At 42.0% G+C, this 14292-nt stretch overlaps 1 protein-coding gene across 1 annotated transcript; it reads left to right on the top strand.

Moving 5' to 3' along the window:
• The first annotated feature begins 2612 nt into the window (after positions 1–2612).
• EIF2S2 (eukaryotic translation initiation factor 2 subunit beta) lies at positions 2613–13974 on the top strand. The gene is made up of 9 exons (XM_082773192.1): positions 2613–2768; positions 7120–7300; positions 8277–8380; positions 9538–9673; positions 9999–10099; positions 10543–10691; positions 11540–11596; positions 12657–12742; positions 13501–13974. The coding sequence occupies exons 1-9, from the start codon at positions 2754–2756 to the stop codon at positions 13674–13676; spliced, it is 1005 nt and encodes a 334-aa protein (XP_082629318.1). The 5' UTR covers positions 2613–2753; the 3' UTR covers positions 13677–13974.
• The last annotated feature ends 318 nt before the right edge of the window (positions 13975–14292 follow it).

Below are 14292 nucleotides of genomic sequence, written 5' to 3'. Positions count from 1 at the left end.
AGAAGAGATTGTGAAGTAAATAATGACCGTGAATCTAGCACACCAGCAGCCTAAGCACTGCTATGTTTTTCTAAGTATTGTGACAAAGAGGGTAGATTTGAAAGTTGGGTTTGAAGATTGGATTTCAGATGCTGGGTCAAGGTGTGTAATGATAGCACAAGGGGTAATGGCTTTGAACTAAGAGAAGGTAGGTTCAAATTAGATGTAAGGAGGAAATTCCTTACTCTGGAGGTGGCGAGACCCTGGCCCAGGCTGCCTAGAGAAGCTGTGGCTGCCCCATCCCTCCAGTGCCCAAGGCCAGGCTGGATGGGGCTGGGGGCAGCCTGGGATGGTGGGAGGGGTCCCTGCCCCCTCTGATCTCTGGTCCTCTTTGTGGGGCTTTGCTAGAAAGCCTTCTTTTTCCATGACTATTTTCTTTAAACCTACTTCATCCATTCTCTGGGCTTCTCCTAAGGGCATAGACCTGTTTGCTCCAGACTTCCTTCTCCCTGTTTCACTGCACTGTTGTGTAACAGAGTATCTGAAATCCAAGTAAACCCTTGCGGCTCTCTCTTTTGGGTGGAAATAGGGCTACCATCCTATCTTAGAGACATCTTATGTGAAGGGCAGTGGTTAAATGTGTGTCGGAGTGTTTCAGCCCAGTGGTTAACAACATTCATTCCATGGCCATCTTTAGAATCAGCATTTTAAAGTGAATTTATTTACTGAGAGCAGAATTAAGTGCTATTAGCAGACTCAGTAAAAACTGACTTACTCAAAACTCCTCAAGAAAATAAGAAAAAAAAAAATTATCTGTGTGGTTCTGCAACCTCTTGAACCCAGAGTGTGCTCTTCTTATCAAAACTCACACAGGATTGTTTTTCCCTAGTATCAGATCAAACACACTAGCTCCAGGTGTTCTTGGATGACTGCTGATGTTGGTAACTACTAATTATAGATAACGTAGTCTTAATTTTCTGGAACTTTTTTAATTCACAAGAAGAGCAAAGAAAAGAACAGAAGAGAAAAGCACTGCATCCTGAATAGTATTTCAGCGTAGAAGAAAAAAATCAATGTAAGGCAATCTCCCAGACATGCTTTTGATGTTGCGGTGTCTGCAGCCAGGAGCTTCAAAGACAGGAGCATCTCAGCCTTCCTTTGGTTTCTAGCTGAAGATCGGGACGAAACTCCAGCACAGCACTTCTAGCAGCTGCCATTAGCTTTTCCTCTGGCGTTTCCCAAATAGTATGTATTTTGTACATACAAAGTATCATGTTTTACTCATTAGACAGCCCAACTGGTGGAACTCCCAGGGTTGTAATCACTCATTAAGTATTGCTGACAAAGAAAAATGTGAAACTTACTCTGGGATCTATTCAGAAATCTGTTATGGATGGGGCATCAGGGGTAATTATGTTGCTCTATTTGGTTCTGCCAAGGCATCAGATGCAAGTGCTGTGCCCAGGGTTGGGTATTGCACTTAAGAAACACATATGTTAGTAAGGTACAGAACAGAGCAAAGAAAATGAGAAGAGAAAGAAAAGACCTCTGAAAAAGGCTGGAGGGGCTGGATTTTGCACATTTTGAAAGAGAAGACACTGGGGACAGGACAGGAAAAGGCACAGCAGTATTCCAAAGTACCATGGGTTGACACACCGCGAACAGTGACCCTCTGTGTCCTTGTGGGACATTACACCTGGCATTGGATTAAGTGGTAGCAACAACGATGAAATTTATCAGGCACTTGAGCAGGCTGCAGAGAGAACCTCTGTCCATGGTGGTTTTTAAGAACAGCTTAGACAAATACTATGTGGGGTGACATAAACTATAGCTATCCTTTCTCGTGATAAGTGTTGAACCCACGGTATCCCTGTCACATAACAGCAAGTGACAAAGACACAAACGGTCTGAATTCCCAGAGGAAGGTGTTGGTATGGAATCAGGAGAGAAAAGTAATCTTAAATTTGGCTTTCAGAGGTTTTTTAGAAAACATATTTTAGTTATGCTGGGAAAAGCTAAAACTGATCCTGTCCTCACAGTACCTCCAGACTGATGGCTTTATGCACAGAACAGGCTGGGTGCCATCATTTTGAACAAAGGCAAGCAAGAAAGGTAGACAAAAGGAAGACCAAAGATAGACAAAATGGCCAGTCTTTTCTTGCAGCTGATTAAAAAGTTAAATGATGTACTGTGCATAATCTCCAGCTAATGTGAAAAAATATAGTTTAAGTTTACAGGACATACTAAGAAGCTATGGGGCTCCAGAAGTGTAAATGGCCTGCAAATATTGAAATGTAAAACCCCTGTGGCAAAGGTTCGGCTGATGGCTCTGCCTTAGCACTGCAGCTGGCATGGGACTGACGACCTGAAGGGTCTGAGGAACTGACTGAGGGGGATCTCAGCGGGGCGTGCAAGCGCCTGGGAAGGGCAGGGGAGACAGGGGGCAGCGGGCAGAGGCTGCAGGCGGGGCGGTGCCAGTACCCCCAGTGAGTGCCTCAGGACTGGGACTGGGGGGGGCAAACTGGGGAGGGGTGGGGGGGGGGGGGGTGGGGGGGCAGCCGTGCCGGCCGCGCATGCGCAGCAGCATCCCGGCGGCTCCCGCCCGGCGCCGCGGCGGGGTGCGCAGGCGCGGCGCTGCGGGGGAGGGGAGCGCTGATGCAAGAGGCGAGCGCGGCGGTCGCAGGCGAGGGCCGGCTGCGTCCCTGAGCCCCGCCGCTCCTCGCTCCCGGCCTCTCCTCTTTCTCCTCCTCCGCCTCCCGCTGCCGGCCGCAGCCATGTCGGGCGACGAGGTGAGGCCCGGCGGTCGCCGCCGTCGGGGGATGGGGGAGCCGGGCCCGAGGCCTGCGCCTCGGCCGCCATGTGGGAGAGCGGGCCTCAGGCCTCCGCCCCGCGGCAGGGCCGGCGCCTTCCTTCCCCTCTCACCGCCGGCCCCGGCGGCTGCTGCCCCGGGGTTAGGGGGGGCCCCGTGGCCGCCTCTGGAGGCGGGGGCCGGGCCGGGGGCCGCCGCCTAGCTTCGGGCCCTGCCGGGCCTCTCCCTGCCGCGCCCAGGCTCGTGGAGACGGGGGGGGGCTCCGGTCCCGAGGGGAGGCCCAGCGGTAGGGGGAGGGCCGGGGGGAAGGCAGGCGGCCCCCCCTGCCTGCCCCCGCCGTGCCGGGCTCCTGGAGCGGTGTTTAGCGCGTGGCCTGGAGGCTCGTCTGCTTTTGGGGCTTGAGTATCTCGTCTTCTGACCCCGAAAGCTGTTTCTCGACGGTTGATAACTGAAAGCTATCCAGCTATGGTGGTTCCTTATGTACACGCCTAGGGAAGTGGACATGCCAGTCTCTGAGGGGTTTTTCAGATGTCGTAGGGTTTGTGTGCTGTACCTTTAGTAACCTCATTTCAGGTGTTCTCCTGGGGAGACAGAGAGCTCTCCCTGCCTGAGGTTATGGGCACCCTGAGGGGTGACTGTTGGGAGCTGTGCTGGCAGAATCCGTGACATGGCTGCTCTTGGGCTTCTATCTTTTTGCTGGTGTTGCTTAAAATGCCTCTGTGGCTCTCCTCCATATGAGCAGAGCACAGTCACACTAACTTGGTGACAGGTGAGTCATATGTAGTAAACAATAACTAGTGTACTTATTACTTTAATGGTAGCTGAGGCTAGTTTATTAAGCTGCTTGGAATGAATGTGCTGCATTTTTAGGCCTAATTGTGTGCCTGTAACTGCAGTTCTAATGTCTAGGTTAGGAAATTAGGACCCTTGCTTCAGCTGCTTTCTATCTCAGATGCTCATAAGACCGCAGAGCAGCTAGCCTACAACTTACTGGTTTAGATTTAGTTTGTATTATTTAAATTATTTATACTGCGTGATGCATTTGTTCTGATACTCACCTGGGATCAGGAATCTAGTGTAGTAAAGTTACATTTCTGGTTTGCTTTGTCTAGCAGACTGACAGAATGAAGGTAGTAAAAGGTATGATGGTTGAACTGTCACTGTTAGGTCTTCTGAATAACGTGTGGGAGTGAGTGCGTGTGCCTTCTGCAGCTGCAGGCTGTTAGGAGCTGATGTGGAGCTTTACAAGTGATGGCTCTTTTTACAGTTCATGATCCTCGAAGGTGAAGGCACATAAATCTCAGTTAACAAATCTGCACCTTAAAACCTAGTCTAGGTGTTAGAAACCTTGGTTTGATTCACCTGTACAGTGTTCTTCAAAATATGGGCTCTGGACTGTGGCTTAAAACTTCCAGAGCTTTAAACAAAATGAAGCTTTCTGGTAGCAACATCTCCTGTCTGATTGCTGCCCAGCAGCATGGTACAACCCAGGCAACATGAGGCCTGCCTCCAAGGGAGGAGAAAGGCAAAAGGCAAACCTGAAAGTGATGAGCAGTCCGTTAACCTCTATTTATATGTAGTAGGGTTTTTAATAAGATATAAAATCCTACTTAATGATAAATGAAAGTTGTGTGTTTTTTTTGTTGTTGTTTTTTCCTGGCCCAGTGGCTTTATGAAGCTCCAAGGAAATAATACTGGAAGATGCTGCATTTTGAACAGCAAGGGGGATTGAGGTGCTGATTGATAAATAACTTTGTACTGTCACAGAGGGCTGTGCAGAACTAACTTTTTCAGTGCGGTGTTGCTCTGTGCTTTGTAGACATGCCTATGTTTATCCAGACTAATGAGATGGGATTAATAGAACCTCCAGTAGAATCCCCAGCAGTTGCCACTGCAGTAGAGTATACACCGTGTATAGGGTGACATGGGCTTATGTTTTAGGATTAGAGCTTCACAGTCCAACTTCCTTTTTTTTTTTTTTCCATTGTCTTTCACTTGCTTGAATTTTGCAAGTTGGGATTTTGACTGTATAGGCCTTTGAAATAAGGAATGGATACATGGAGTTGGATGTGAGAAAGAACCGTGGCTTAAAGAAGGGGAAAACCTCATGGGAATCTGATGTTGCGAGCAGAAACAGGATGGAAGTTTATATTCATTTCTGTATAGTAAAAGGCATGGGCTCTGGTGGTGTACCTGGCAAAACACAGAATAGCCTGGTTATGTGGTTGGTCAGTTTATATCATGACTTCTATTATTTTTAAACTGTGCATGACCCAAGAATGCTCTTTAGTTTTTACTGAAGCTCTAGGTGAGCAAAATAACTCAGGTGAAGACCTTCTCAGCTTGTCTGACTTCTCTATTCAGTTTCCTCAGAGCAGTTAGTCTGTTACGACAAGGTCTGGGTTTGCAGAAGCATGGCTTGCCCTGCCTGGGTTTAGGTGCCATCTCTTTAGAGTCGAGCAGGCTGTCAGAGCCAGGCTCTGCAGAAGGCCAATTGCTTTGGTTTTTCAGCCTTAAAACTACCTGCAGAGTCCAGAAGTTGCCCTTGCTCGTTAAACTCAGCTTAGTGTACTACTGGAGACCTTGTCTCTTGTAGACACAAGATACACTTTATGGTAGTTTGGGGTTGAAAGCTGTTCTTTTCCTTATAAAGAGGGGGGTGATATGGGGTACATGGTTCCTTAGCAATTATTGCACTCGATCTAAAACATTATCTTATGTTTGCTTCTTCATAGAAGAAGGTATAGAAGTCTGAGGAGCCTTGCAAAGAAAGTGTCATCATTGAAATGGGTTGTGATCCTGAAACGGGTGTTCATCTGGGTGTTCCCAAAGCTGTAGGCCCTTGCCTATGCAGACAGTTTTCCTTCTGTTTCAGCGGAATCCAGAGGTTACAAGAGGAAGCCAGCAAACAGCGTAACCAGTTGTGAACATTCCTTGCTGTGCCTTGCCAGAGCATGATTCATACATGTGCATTGAGAGGGAAGCCAGCCAGCAGAACTTTCTTGAGAGCCATTCTTAGCACAGCTAAAGGCACACTTCATTTTGAAAGCCTCAAGCTACGTTGTCACATACATGTAGACACTTCTGGGTGTTCGAATCACAGCATCGTTAAGTGCTTTGTGCTGCCTCTCAGCCTCAGTTCAGAGCCTTTATGAAACACGTAAGCTCCAGAAAATCAGAGTATCACAAGATTATCACATGCGGGAGAATGAGAAGTGTGAGGAAAAGAATGCTTTATGGACAGAGAAACTTGTGTAACCAAACAAGAAGTTGCAGAGTTGCTCCTTTGAAATGGTTATGTTGTCCTGAGTAAGAAGTTTTTATGACGCTGACTTGTAACTACCTGAAAGAATGTTTTTCAGCTATTAGAAAGTAAGACTCTCCAGTTTTTCTTAAGTATCTAAAATTGTTTGAAGCAATAAGCATACACTGTAGTGCAGAAAAACTGGCCAGATGTAACAAAACTGATGGGTAGGTAAGATGTCGAACTTGCATCTTAAAGAAAAGTAGCAGGAGGCAATCCTGTGTTGGAAGACTTGAAGAACTTGTGTTGATTGTCTCCGGTATTTAAGTAAAGAATAGATTAAAAGTCATGCTTGGGGTTAGTGCTTTCCTCATGGTCATTCTAGCTGAATTAAGCTGCTTTCTTAGTTAAAGAATCAAACAGCTTTGAGATGAGACCTCTGCTGCTTCATAGTGCTGGGAGCTGACACCTGCCTGGCTGTATCACCAGGCGCTTCTGAGTTTCTCCCTAGGCCTAAGCGTTTTTGTTGAGACGGCTTTTGGTAAGACTTGCCCTTTTAATACATCTGGAAATTCACGTGTTCTGCGTGATAGATGTTCTGACTCTTTGTTTTTGTGATGCTGAACGGTACAGTGATTTCTTCGTGGTCTGTCTTCAGTGTAGGAGTCCAAAATGGTAATAACGCAGGGAAGTAGCTACTTTGTCAAAGATTCACAGCCTTATTATTCTTTCAGCTGAACTCCTACAGATAGTAGGAAACTTGAAGAAAGCATAACTGTTGTGAGAAAAGTGGCAGAAGTTTGAAACTGTCAAGCATCATTGTAACTTTTTCTTTCCTTGTAACTGGTCTCCTTAGTTGTGCCTTGGAACAAAACCAGTGGTGATAACACTGAGGCTCACTGTTTTGGAGTCAGTTCACTTGTGTTGCTTTGCCACAGATCAAGAAAAATCCCAGGCTGAGCTGAAAGCCTGGTTAACATTCCTTCTGTTTGTTTAACAGAAGGAATGTGGAGAGAAACTTAAAGGTGTTAAAAATGTTAAATGGCAGGTGGTAATTACGCTGCTGATGAACTCTTGACTTTTACAGATGATTTTTGATCCTACTATGAGCAAGAAGAAGAAGAAAAAGAAGAAGCCGTTTATGTTGGATGAGGAAGGAGGGGATACACAAACAGAAGAGACTCAGCAGTCAGAAACAAAAGAAGTTGAACCAGAGCCAACAGAAGACAAAGATGTTGAAGCAGATGAAGAAGACAGCAGGAAGAAAGGTAAAATGAATCTATGTAGATGAACTCTGAAGGGTAGTTCTGTATTGTGATAGAAGCCTCCTTTCAGGAGTGTGCCATCATAATGTATGGTGCTGAGCTCCTAGTTTAAGATCTTGTTTAGATCTAGCTTAAGATACTCTGCCTATCTGAAAAGCATATTTTGCTTGTACTGCCTAAAGCCCCATTCACAAACATAGAGCAAGTGACTAGTGGCTTGTGCAAATTCTGCTTTCCTGACTCAGACAGAATCTCTTGTGTGTGACAGTGAAAAGAGGAGCTCAAAAATAGTTATCATGAAGCTTAAAATCTTCCACATGCAGTTGTTGCAATAATTGCACAATTCTGGCATTATTTCACTTCAACAATGAAGCTGTAGTGTGAATTACAGAAATATGGTTAAAAGTGTTTCTATTTTTTTAGACAAGTGTGAATGCAACTAGGCTGCTACTCAGAATCTATTTGGAAATATGCTTCTGAGTGTGTGTGTGTGTGTGTATATATATATATATGATTTTGCTTTTTAGATTGAGGCCAATGCAATTTCAGGATGACCTGATTAAGGGAATGCTGTTAACTTAAATCCTTTTTTGATAAAATTGGTTCCTGCTGTAGACCAAAGAAAATAAACTTAACTCCTGCAGTTTTCTATTCACTTTTTTTTTGAGCATTTCTACTATAATTGCAGAAGCATCTAATTTCTCTTGCACAGCACAAAGAAAGATTAAACAGGTAAATATAAGAAAATGCAGATACAAGATACAGAAAATACAGGAACTGTAAAATAGTGCTGAGGTATCGGGGTAGAGGGGAATGATCTGTTGAAAACCAGAAGGATATCTGTAGGGGCTACAGATCATTGCTTATGTCTTGCTGTAATGTTTTGAAGGCACTGGATGTGCATTGGAAACCTTACTATCTGAACTCTTATTACAGTTACTAATATCTGGACTACTTTTGCTTATCCTTTGTTTTTTAGATGCAACAGATGACTTGGATGATTTAAACTTCTTCAATCAAAAGAAAAAGAAGAAGAAGCCAAAGAAGATATTTGATATAGATGAAGCGGAAGAAGGCGTAAAGGTCTGTTTACATAACAAGGCCATTTCGTCTATTGTCAAATAACTTTCCTGCTTTTCTTTTCTGGAGATTGACGTTGCAGGAACTGTTTTGAGTCTGCCATTATATCCTGGTGCAGTTAATAGTGAAACTTGTTTCACAGTGTCCTTCAAGTATAGTAGGTTCTGCTCAGTATGTTTGTATGTAAGGGCTTTTTGACTGGAAATTAGAGAAAAAAAAAAAAAAACTGATATGCACAATAAGCAAGTAATTCTGCAGTCAGTAATAAGGGTTGATTAGCATCAAGGTAACTGTCTTCTGGGGTGAGAGAAGAAAATGATGTCAGAAGCCATGCACAAAACAGTCCTCTACAAGTCAACCCTTCAAATAATGGGTATATATCTGCTAAGAAATCTGTTCTTACTCTCGTGTTTTCTTTAGAAATGATTGGCTACTGTTATGTATTTCAGTAGGTGTACAAGACACATTTACTCTACTCAAGTTTTATTCCAAGTCATAATTCTGGATCGCATGTCAGCGTAACTGGGAAGCCCAGACAGCAAGAGGGCAGAGAAATGTTATGCTACATGTAAAGCTATTCTTAGATTCTGCCTTTTGAGGAAGAAAATGCTCCTCTGATCTGTCCCGGACAGGCCGAATGGTTGCTGTGTTTTCTGTAAGTGCAGAAACATACCTGCATCCATGAAGGAATTGTGACACCAGACTGAATTGGCTGCAGGTGTCACAGCTTCGCCTTATGTCAGTGTCTGACACATAAGGTGTTTTGTTCCCTAGTGCCCAAATGTGGCTGATTCCTTTAGCTAAGTATAGCGTTACCTTGTTCTTGACCAGCCAGAAGTTAACTAGAAGATTGTGTTGATTACCTAATAGGAAACCAAGTATTACAAAGGAAGTAATGTAGACTAACTTTTAATACCTAACTGCACTGGTACATGTTAGGTGCATGTACCCCATTGTATCTCAACTTGACATTTAAAAATCTGTCCCTTTTTCATGTGTTGTACTGCAGTGCTTTATTCAACATATTACAGTTTCAGTTCTTACTTATTACATTTCAGGATCTTAGTGGATAATACTAGTGTTCGTCTAGTATAGTGTACAACTGGTATAATTTGTTCAATACTGTAAATTATATATATATATTTTTTTTTTGTTTGTAGGACTTAAAAATTGAGGGAGATGTGCCAGAGGTAGTAGAACCTGAAGACGACCTTGATATCATGCTGGGCAATAAGAAGAAGAAGAAAAAGTATGTGAAGTTTCCAGATGAAGATGAGATAATGGAGAAGGATGAAGGTAAAAGTATAATGTAGCCTGGGAGATGTTGAAAATTATATGTAGTCCATGTTATAGGTGAATAAGTTCTGTTGAAGTATCTTTTGGTTTCAAAATTAATTTTGTTACTTTTACCAGTCACGATTATCAAAAAAAAAAAAATCTTCTGTAGAAGTGCTGTATGAATTCACTGTAAGTGCTGGTGTCTCTTCTAGGCAGACAAACAGGGAACAATTCTGTCCCTGTCTTAGTAAAATCTTCTTTTGATGCACTTCTTAGAAATGTACACGCAAGGTTAAAGAATTACTTGTTTAGGATTCATTAAGAAAAACAACTTTCTTTACAGCTTTTGAAGATGAAGATAGCAAAAAAGATGATGGAATTTCTTTTAGTCTTCAGTCAGGACCTGCGTGGGCAGGCTCAGAAAGGGACTACACATATGATGAGGTAATGTTAAAAGGCTTTCGAAGTATTTTACATGTTAAAGTGCTCCGGCAGTGCAGAGCCTTGTGTTTGTGTATCCCATTTCCTACTTAAAACTAAAGATCTTACATTCAGAAGCACATGATCAGAAAAATAACAGAAAGCACATCTGTTGTCATAGTTAGTTTTCACATAAAGCAATATTAAAATGCCTCTGCAAGCACACTGAGGTACTTGGACATTATAAAGTAAACCTCTGTGAAAACAGCTTCTATCTTCTGCATTTAGTACAACTTTTTTTTTTAAAGTGTGCATTGAAAAGCTTATGGGGAAGTGTTAATAGACAAAGGCTATCTAATATTCATTGCCTCTAAACATCTGAGGTAGCATTAACAGTGTACTTCAGAATGAATGTCTTACATGTCTCAAATGATGTGAACCACCTCCCCCCCCTTTTTTTTTTGCAGTTACTCAATAGGGTATTTAACATCATGCGGGAAAAAAACCCAGATATGGTAGCTGGAGAAAAACGGAAATTTGTCATGAAGCCTCCGCAGGTCGTAAGAGTAGGGACCAAGAAAACATCTTTTGTCAACTTTACAGATATCTGCAAATTGTAAGTTTTACTCTTAATATTTCCCAAGAATAGTGGAATTTTCTGTGCTGTTGGCTGTTGAATGAATGCTTTTTGGAAACCACAAAAAAAAAAAAACAACAGTGACAAACCAAACTGAAAGCTGTTCCAATCATACTGTTATTTTCCTCTGTTATATATGTGAAAGGTATTTATGAAGGTGATTTATTGAGACAACTTTGAACTTTGTACATACCAAAATGGTAGGCTTGTTTCATGGGCCTCAGGGACTGAAACCAAACCTAAAGCTCTTTTGAGTGTTCTCACTTCTAGAAGTGTGTGTGGTTTGGTCTTCAGTGGTGTTTATTTGCAAGACTTGGGTTGGGATGGATGTTAGGGGTGAATTCTGATCTTGAGGTGAACTACAAATACTGTTCTCTTGGTAAATAGCGTGGAGTTCAGTATTTTTTTCCCCTGTGCTTTCTCTATCTGAATATTTCTTGTGAAGTCAGTTCTATTATTTGTGGGCACTTCTAGGAATATCTATCTGATTTCGTAAGCAAGGACTTTTCTGGCATAATCATATGGAGGACCTGGGTAATATACTAAACGAAGGGCACTGGGAGTGTGTTGAGGGTTAAGAGTGGAAAATCTGAAATACAATTCTCTCATTTTAATTAGAGAGTAATTATTGAAATTGTGCTTTCTGTTTTGTGGACTGTGAAGCTTTGTGTCCTTAGTTCATTGTCTGCATATGCTCTTTGGTACAGACCCTATGGCACTGCCCTTTCAAACTTTGTACTTTAAGATCATTTTAACTTACCATCCCTGTATAGATATCAAATTTCTCTGAAGGAGGGGGGTTAAAGATATCCATACTTTATTTTTAGATTACATCGTCAGCCAAAACATCTCCTGGCGTTTTTGTTGGCAGAATTGGGTACAAGGTAAGGCTATTGGGCTGTGGGTGTGCATGTTTGTAGGAAGCAATGACAACATAGTTGCCATTGATCAAAAATAAGATTCCTGGTTTTAGGTCTGTACTTTATGTGCTTGAACATCAGGCTCTTCTTCCCTGCACCCAGATGCTGTGCTGGGTGATTGAAGAGACACCATTTCACAGAAGAGGTACAGAGGCAAGCTATAAGTCCCAGGGAACAGTTTGGATAGCACTTCAAATTCCTTGTCTGGGACCTTTCTCCAAAAATGATCTGATAGCAGTGCTGTTTGTCTCAATTGGTGAGGATGGCTGTTTGGCTCCTGTTCAACTTAAGCCTTAGGATTGCTGAGGAAGAGAGAATGCCTGCCTGCCTCAGGGAAGTTTTGAGGGCATGTAGCTAGTTATTCTGTTTAATGCCACAGTTAAATCCAGTTGTCTTAGCATAAAAGCTGCTTTGTTGCTTTTAAATGCTTTTGATAAAAGATCTTACTCTGTGACAATGTACTCTGGTTGTCTTTATTTCTGTCTTGAAGATAGTAAAATAATGTTGTACGTAGATGTACAGAATCAAGCTATCTAATTGCAATGTGGTTATAACAAATGCCTTTTACTCTAGACATTGAGATCTCTTCAGCTTCAGATAACTTAAACAAAAACTTAGAAAATGTGGTCTGAAAAAACATTTAATTTATTACATCAGAATGGCTAGAAGAGGATTGTAGTAGTATTCTACCTTAGAGTTGTCGCGGTCACTTCTTTGAGACAAAGAGGTAGTTGTTCTCAATTCTGTACATCTCTCCTGGTAGGGCAGCTTAACTATGAGGCTGATCTCTGCTGGAGTCTGTTTTTATTGTAATGAGTTATATTTGGGCAAAACTTTGTATAGGTTTTCAAGTGCTGTCAGAATTTTACATATTTCTCTTTTTTCCCCACAATGTAATTCTGGCTTACTCTTACCTTAAAGAATGCCTCAGTTAACTTGCTTCAAGTTGCTAACTTCATATACTTTTTTTATTTGATGTCTTCTGCAAATCAATTATTTAAAATTCATTTTTCTCTTAAATTAGTGGCTCAATAGATGGTAACAACCAACTTGTAATCAAAGGAAGATTCCAGCAAAAACAGATAGAAAATGTTTTGAGAAGATATATCAGTAAGTATAACTCCACTTTCTGCTACACATTTTTCTAATGACGGGCCGTGTGTGGGCCAGCATGCCCCTCTGCACGTGTGCATGCTGTAGAGGTTCTGTGCTAACAAACTATGACTTTGCTGCTTTGTGATGGAATAATGCAAGTGAAGGATACATATACGTAAGAATAGATAGGAAGAATACATAACTATATGGTTATACTGTATAGTGAGCACTTAGGACATACTCTGTCCTGGTGCAGAGATGTACTGAGGAAGACAGTAAGAGTGGTAGAAAACTGTTTTCATCTGACATTAACTTCTTAGTTTTAATGAAGACTATGGAAAATAATGGTAATTATTACTCTTAAAGTCTGTTGTACATGCTAGTTAACAGATTGTGCTTGCAGTTTATATGCAACAAAATGCTGTTTCAGACAGTGTTGTCTGTGTAAGAGTTGCTGACATGTGGGAATGTTTTTTCAGCGGAGTAAGTCACGGGAAGCCAGTGGGAAGCCTTAGCTGGTTATTACTTCTTAAAACACTGGTGTCAGGGCACAGTGTACCAGATGTACAAAACCTACTCTTTGTTAACTTAGGAACAAGGAAGTATTTTTAGTCTATGTGAACCTCTGTGACTTTCATAGTAAGCCACTTCTAAGTCAGTAGGTGAATTTGAGCATCCTTTCAAGACAACAGTTAAACTAAAGGCTGAAGAAGTGATTTTTTTTCTGATGGTAATGCATTTTTTTTAACTGCAACTTAATTCCTTTCCTGCAGAGGAATATGTCACCTGTCATACATGTCGGTCACCAGACACAATCCTACAGAAGGACACCAGATTATATTTCTTGCAGTGTGAGACCTGCCACTCTCGCTGCTCCGTCGCCAGCATCAAAACTGGTTTCCAGGCTGTCACAGGCAAGAGAGCACAGCTCCGTGCCAAAGCTAACTAGTTTGCTAATCAACACTGGATTTTGCAAAGTGTTCTGGGGAGATATGACTGGACAGGTTTACAATCGGAATGGATTTACCATTGTATTAAAACAAGATTGTAAAAACTACAAGAAATTTGGCTTTTGATTGATTGGTCTGTGAAATCCTTGCAAGATGCAGATCCTCAAGCTGTTCACATACATTTGCTCATTGAATATATTTTACCAACTATAAAGAATGTGATGGGAAAGGAGGTGCTTTTTAATCCATTCAGACTTCTGTAAAACACAAGATAAATTAAAGATACTGTAACAGTGAGTGTCTTCGATTTGGATTTTTCCTTCAGTTTCCTATTTAAACAGTTGATGGGAATGGTTGGTGTGTTGTCCTTTCAGATCATGTCACTGAACTATGCCCAATACTCAGATAGAAGTTTAAGGTTATTTCGCCTTTGTGTGATGGCTGATTTCTAGGTAGGCTATTATTAAACAGAGAAACCATTCACAAAATAAGGATGATACACCAACATGAGAACTGCTTGTGCTTTTATAGCTGCATTAGTATGGGAACACATTTTGCACAGAAAGTGACATCAAGACAGGTTGATACTGCTTTATAAGGCAGAATAGAGCTTTG

This window comes from Aythya marila (genome assembly GCF_965140915.1).
Source record: "Aythya marila genome assembly, chromosome: 16".
Lineage (NCBI taxonomy): Eukaryota > Metazoa > Chordata > Aves > Anseriformes > Anatidae > Aythya > Aythya marila.
This window is presented reverse-complemented; position numbering and strand designations above follow the sequence as displayed.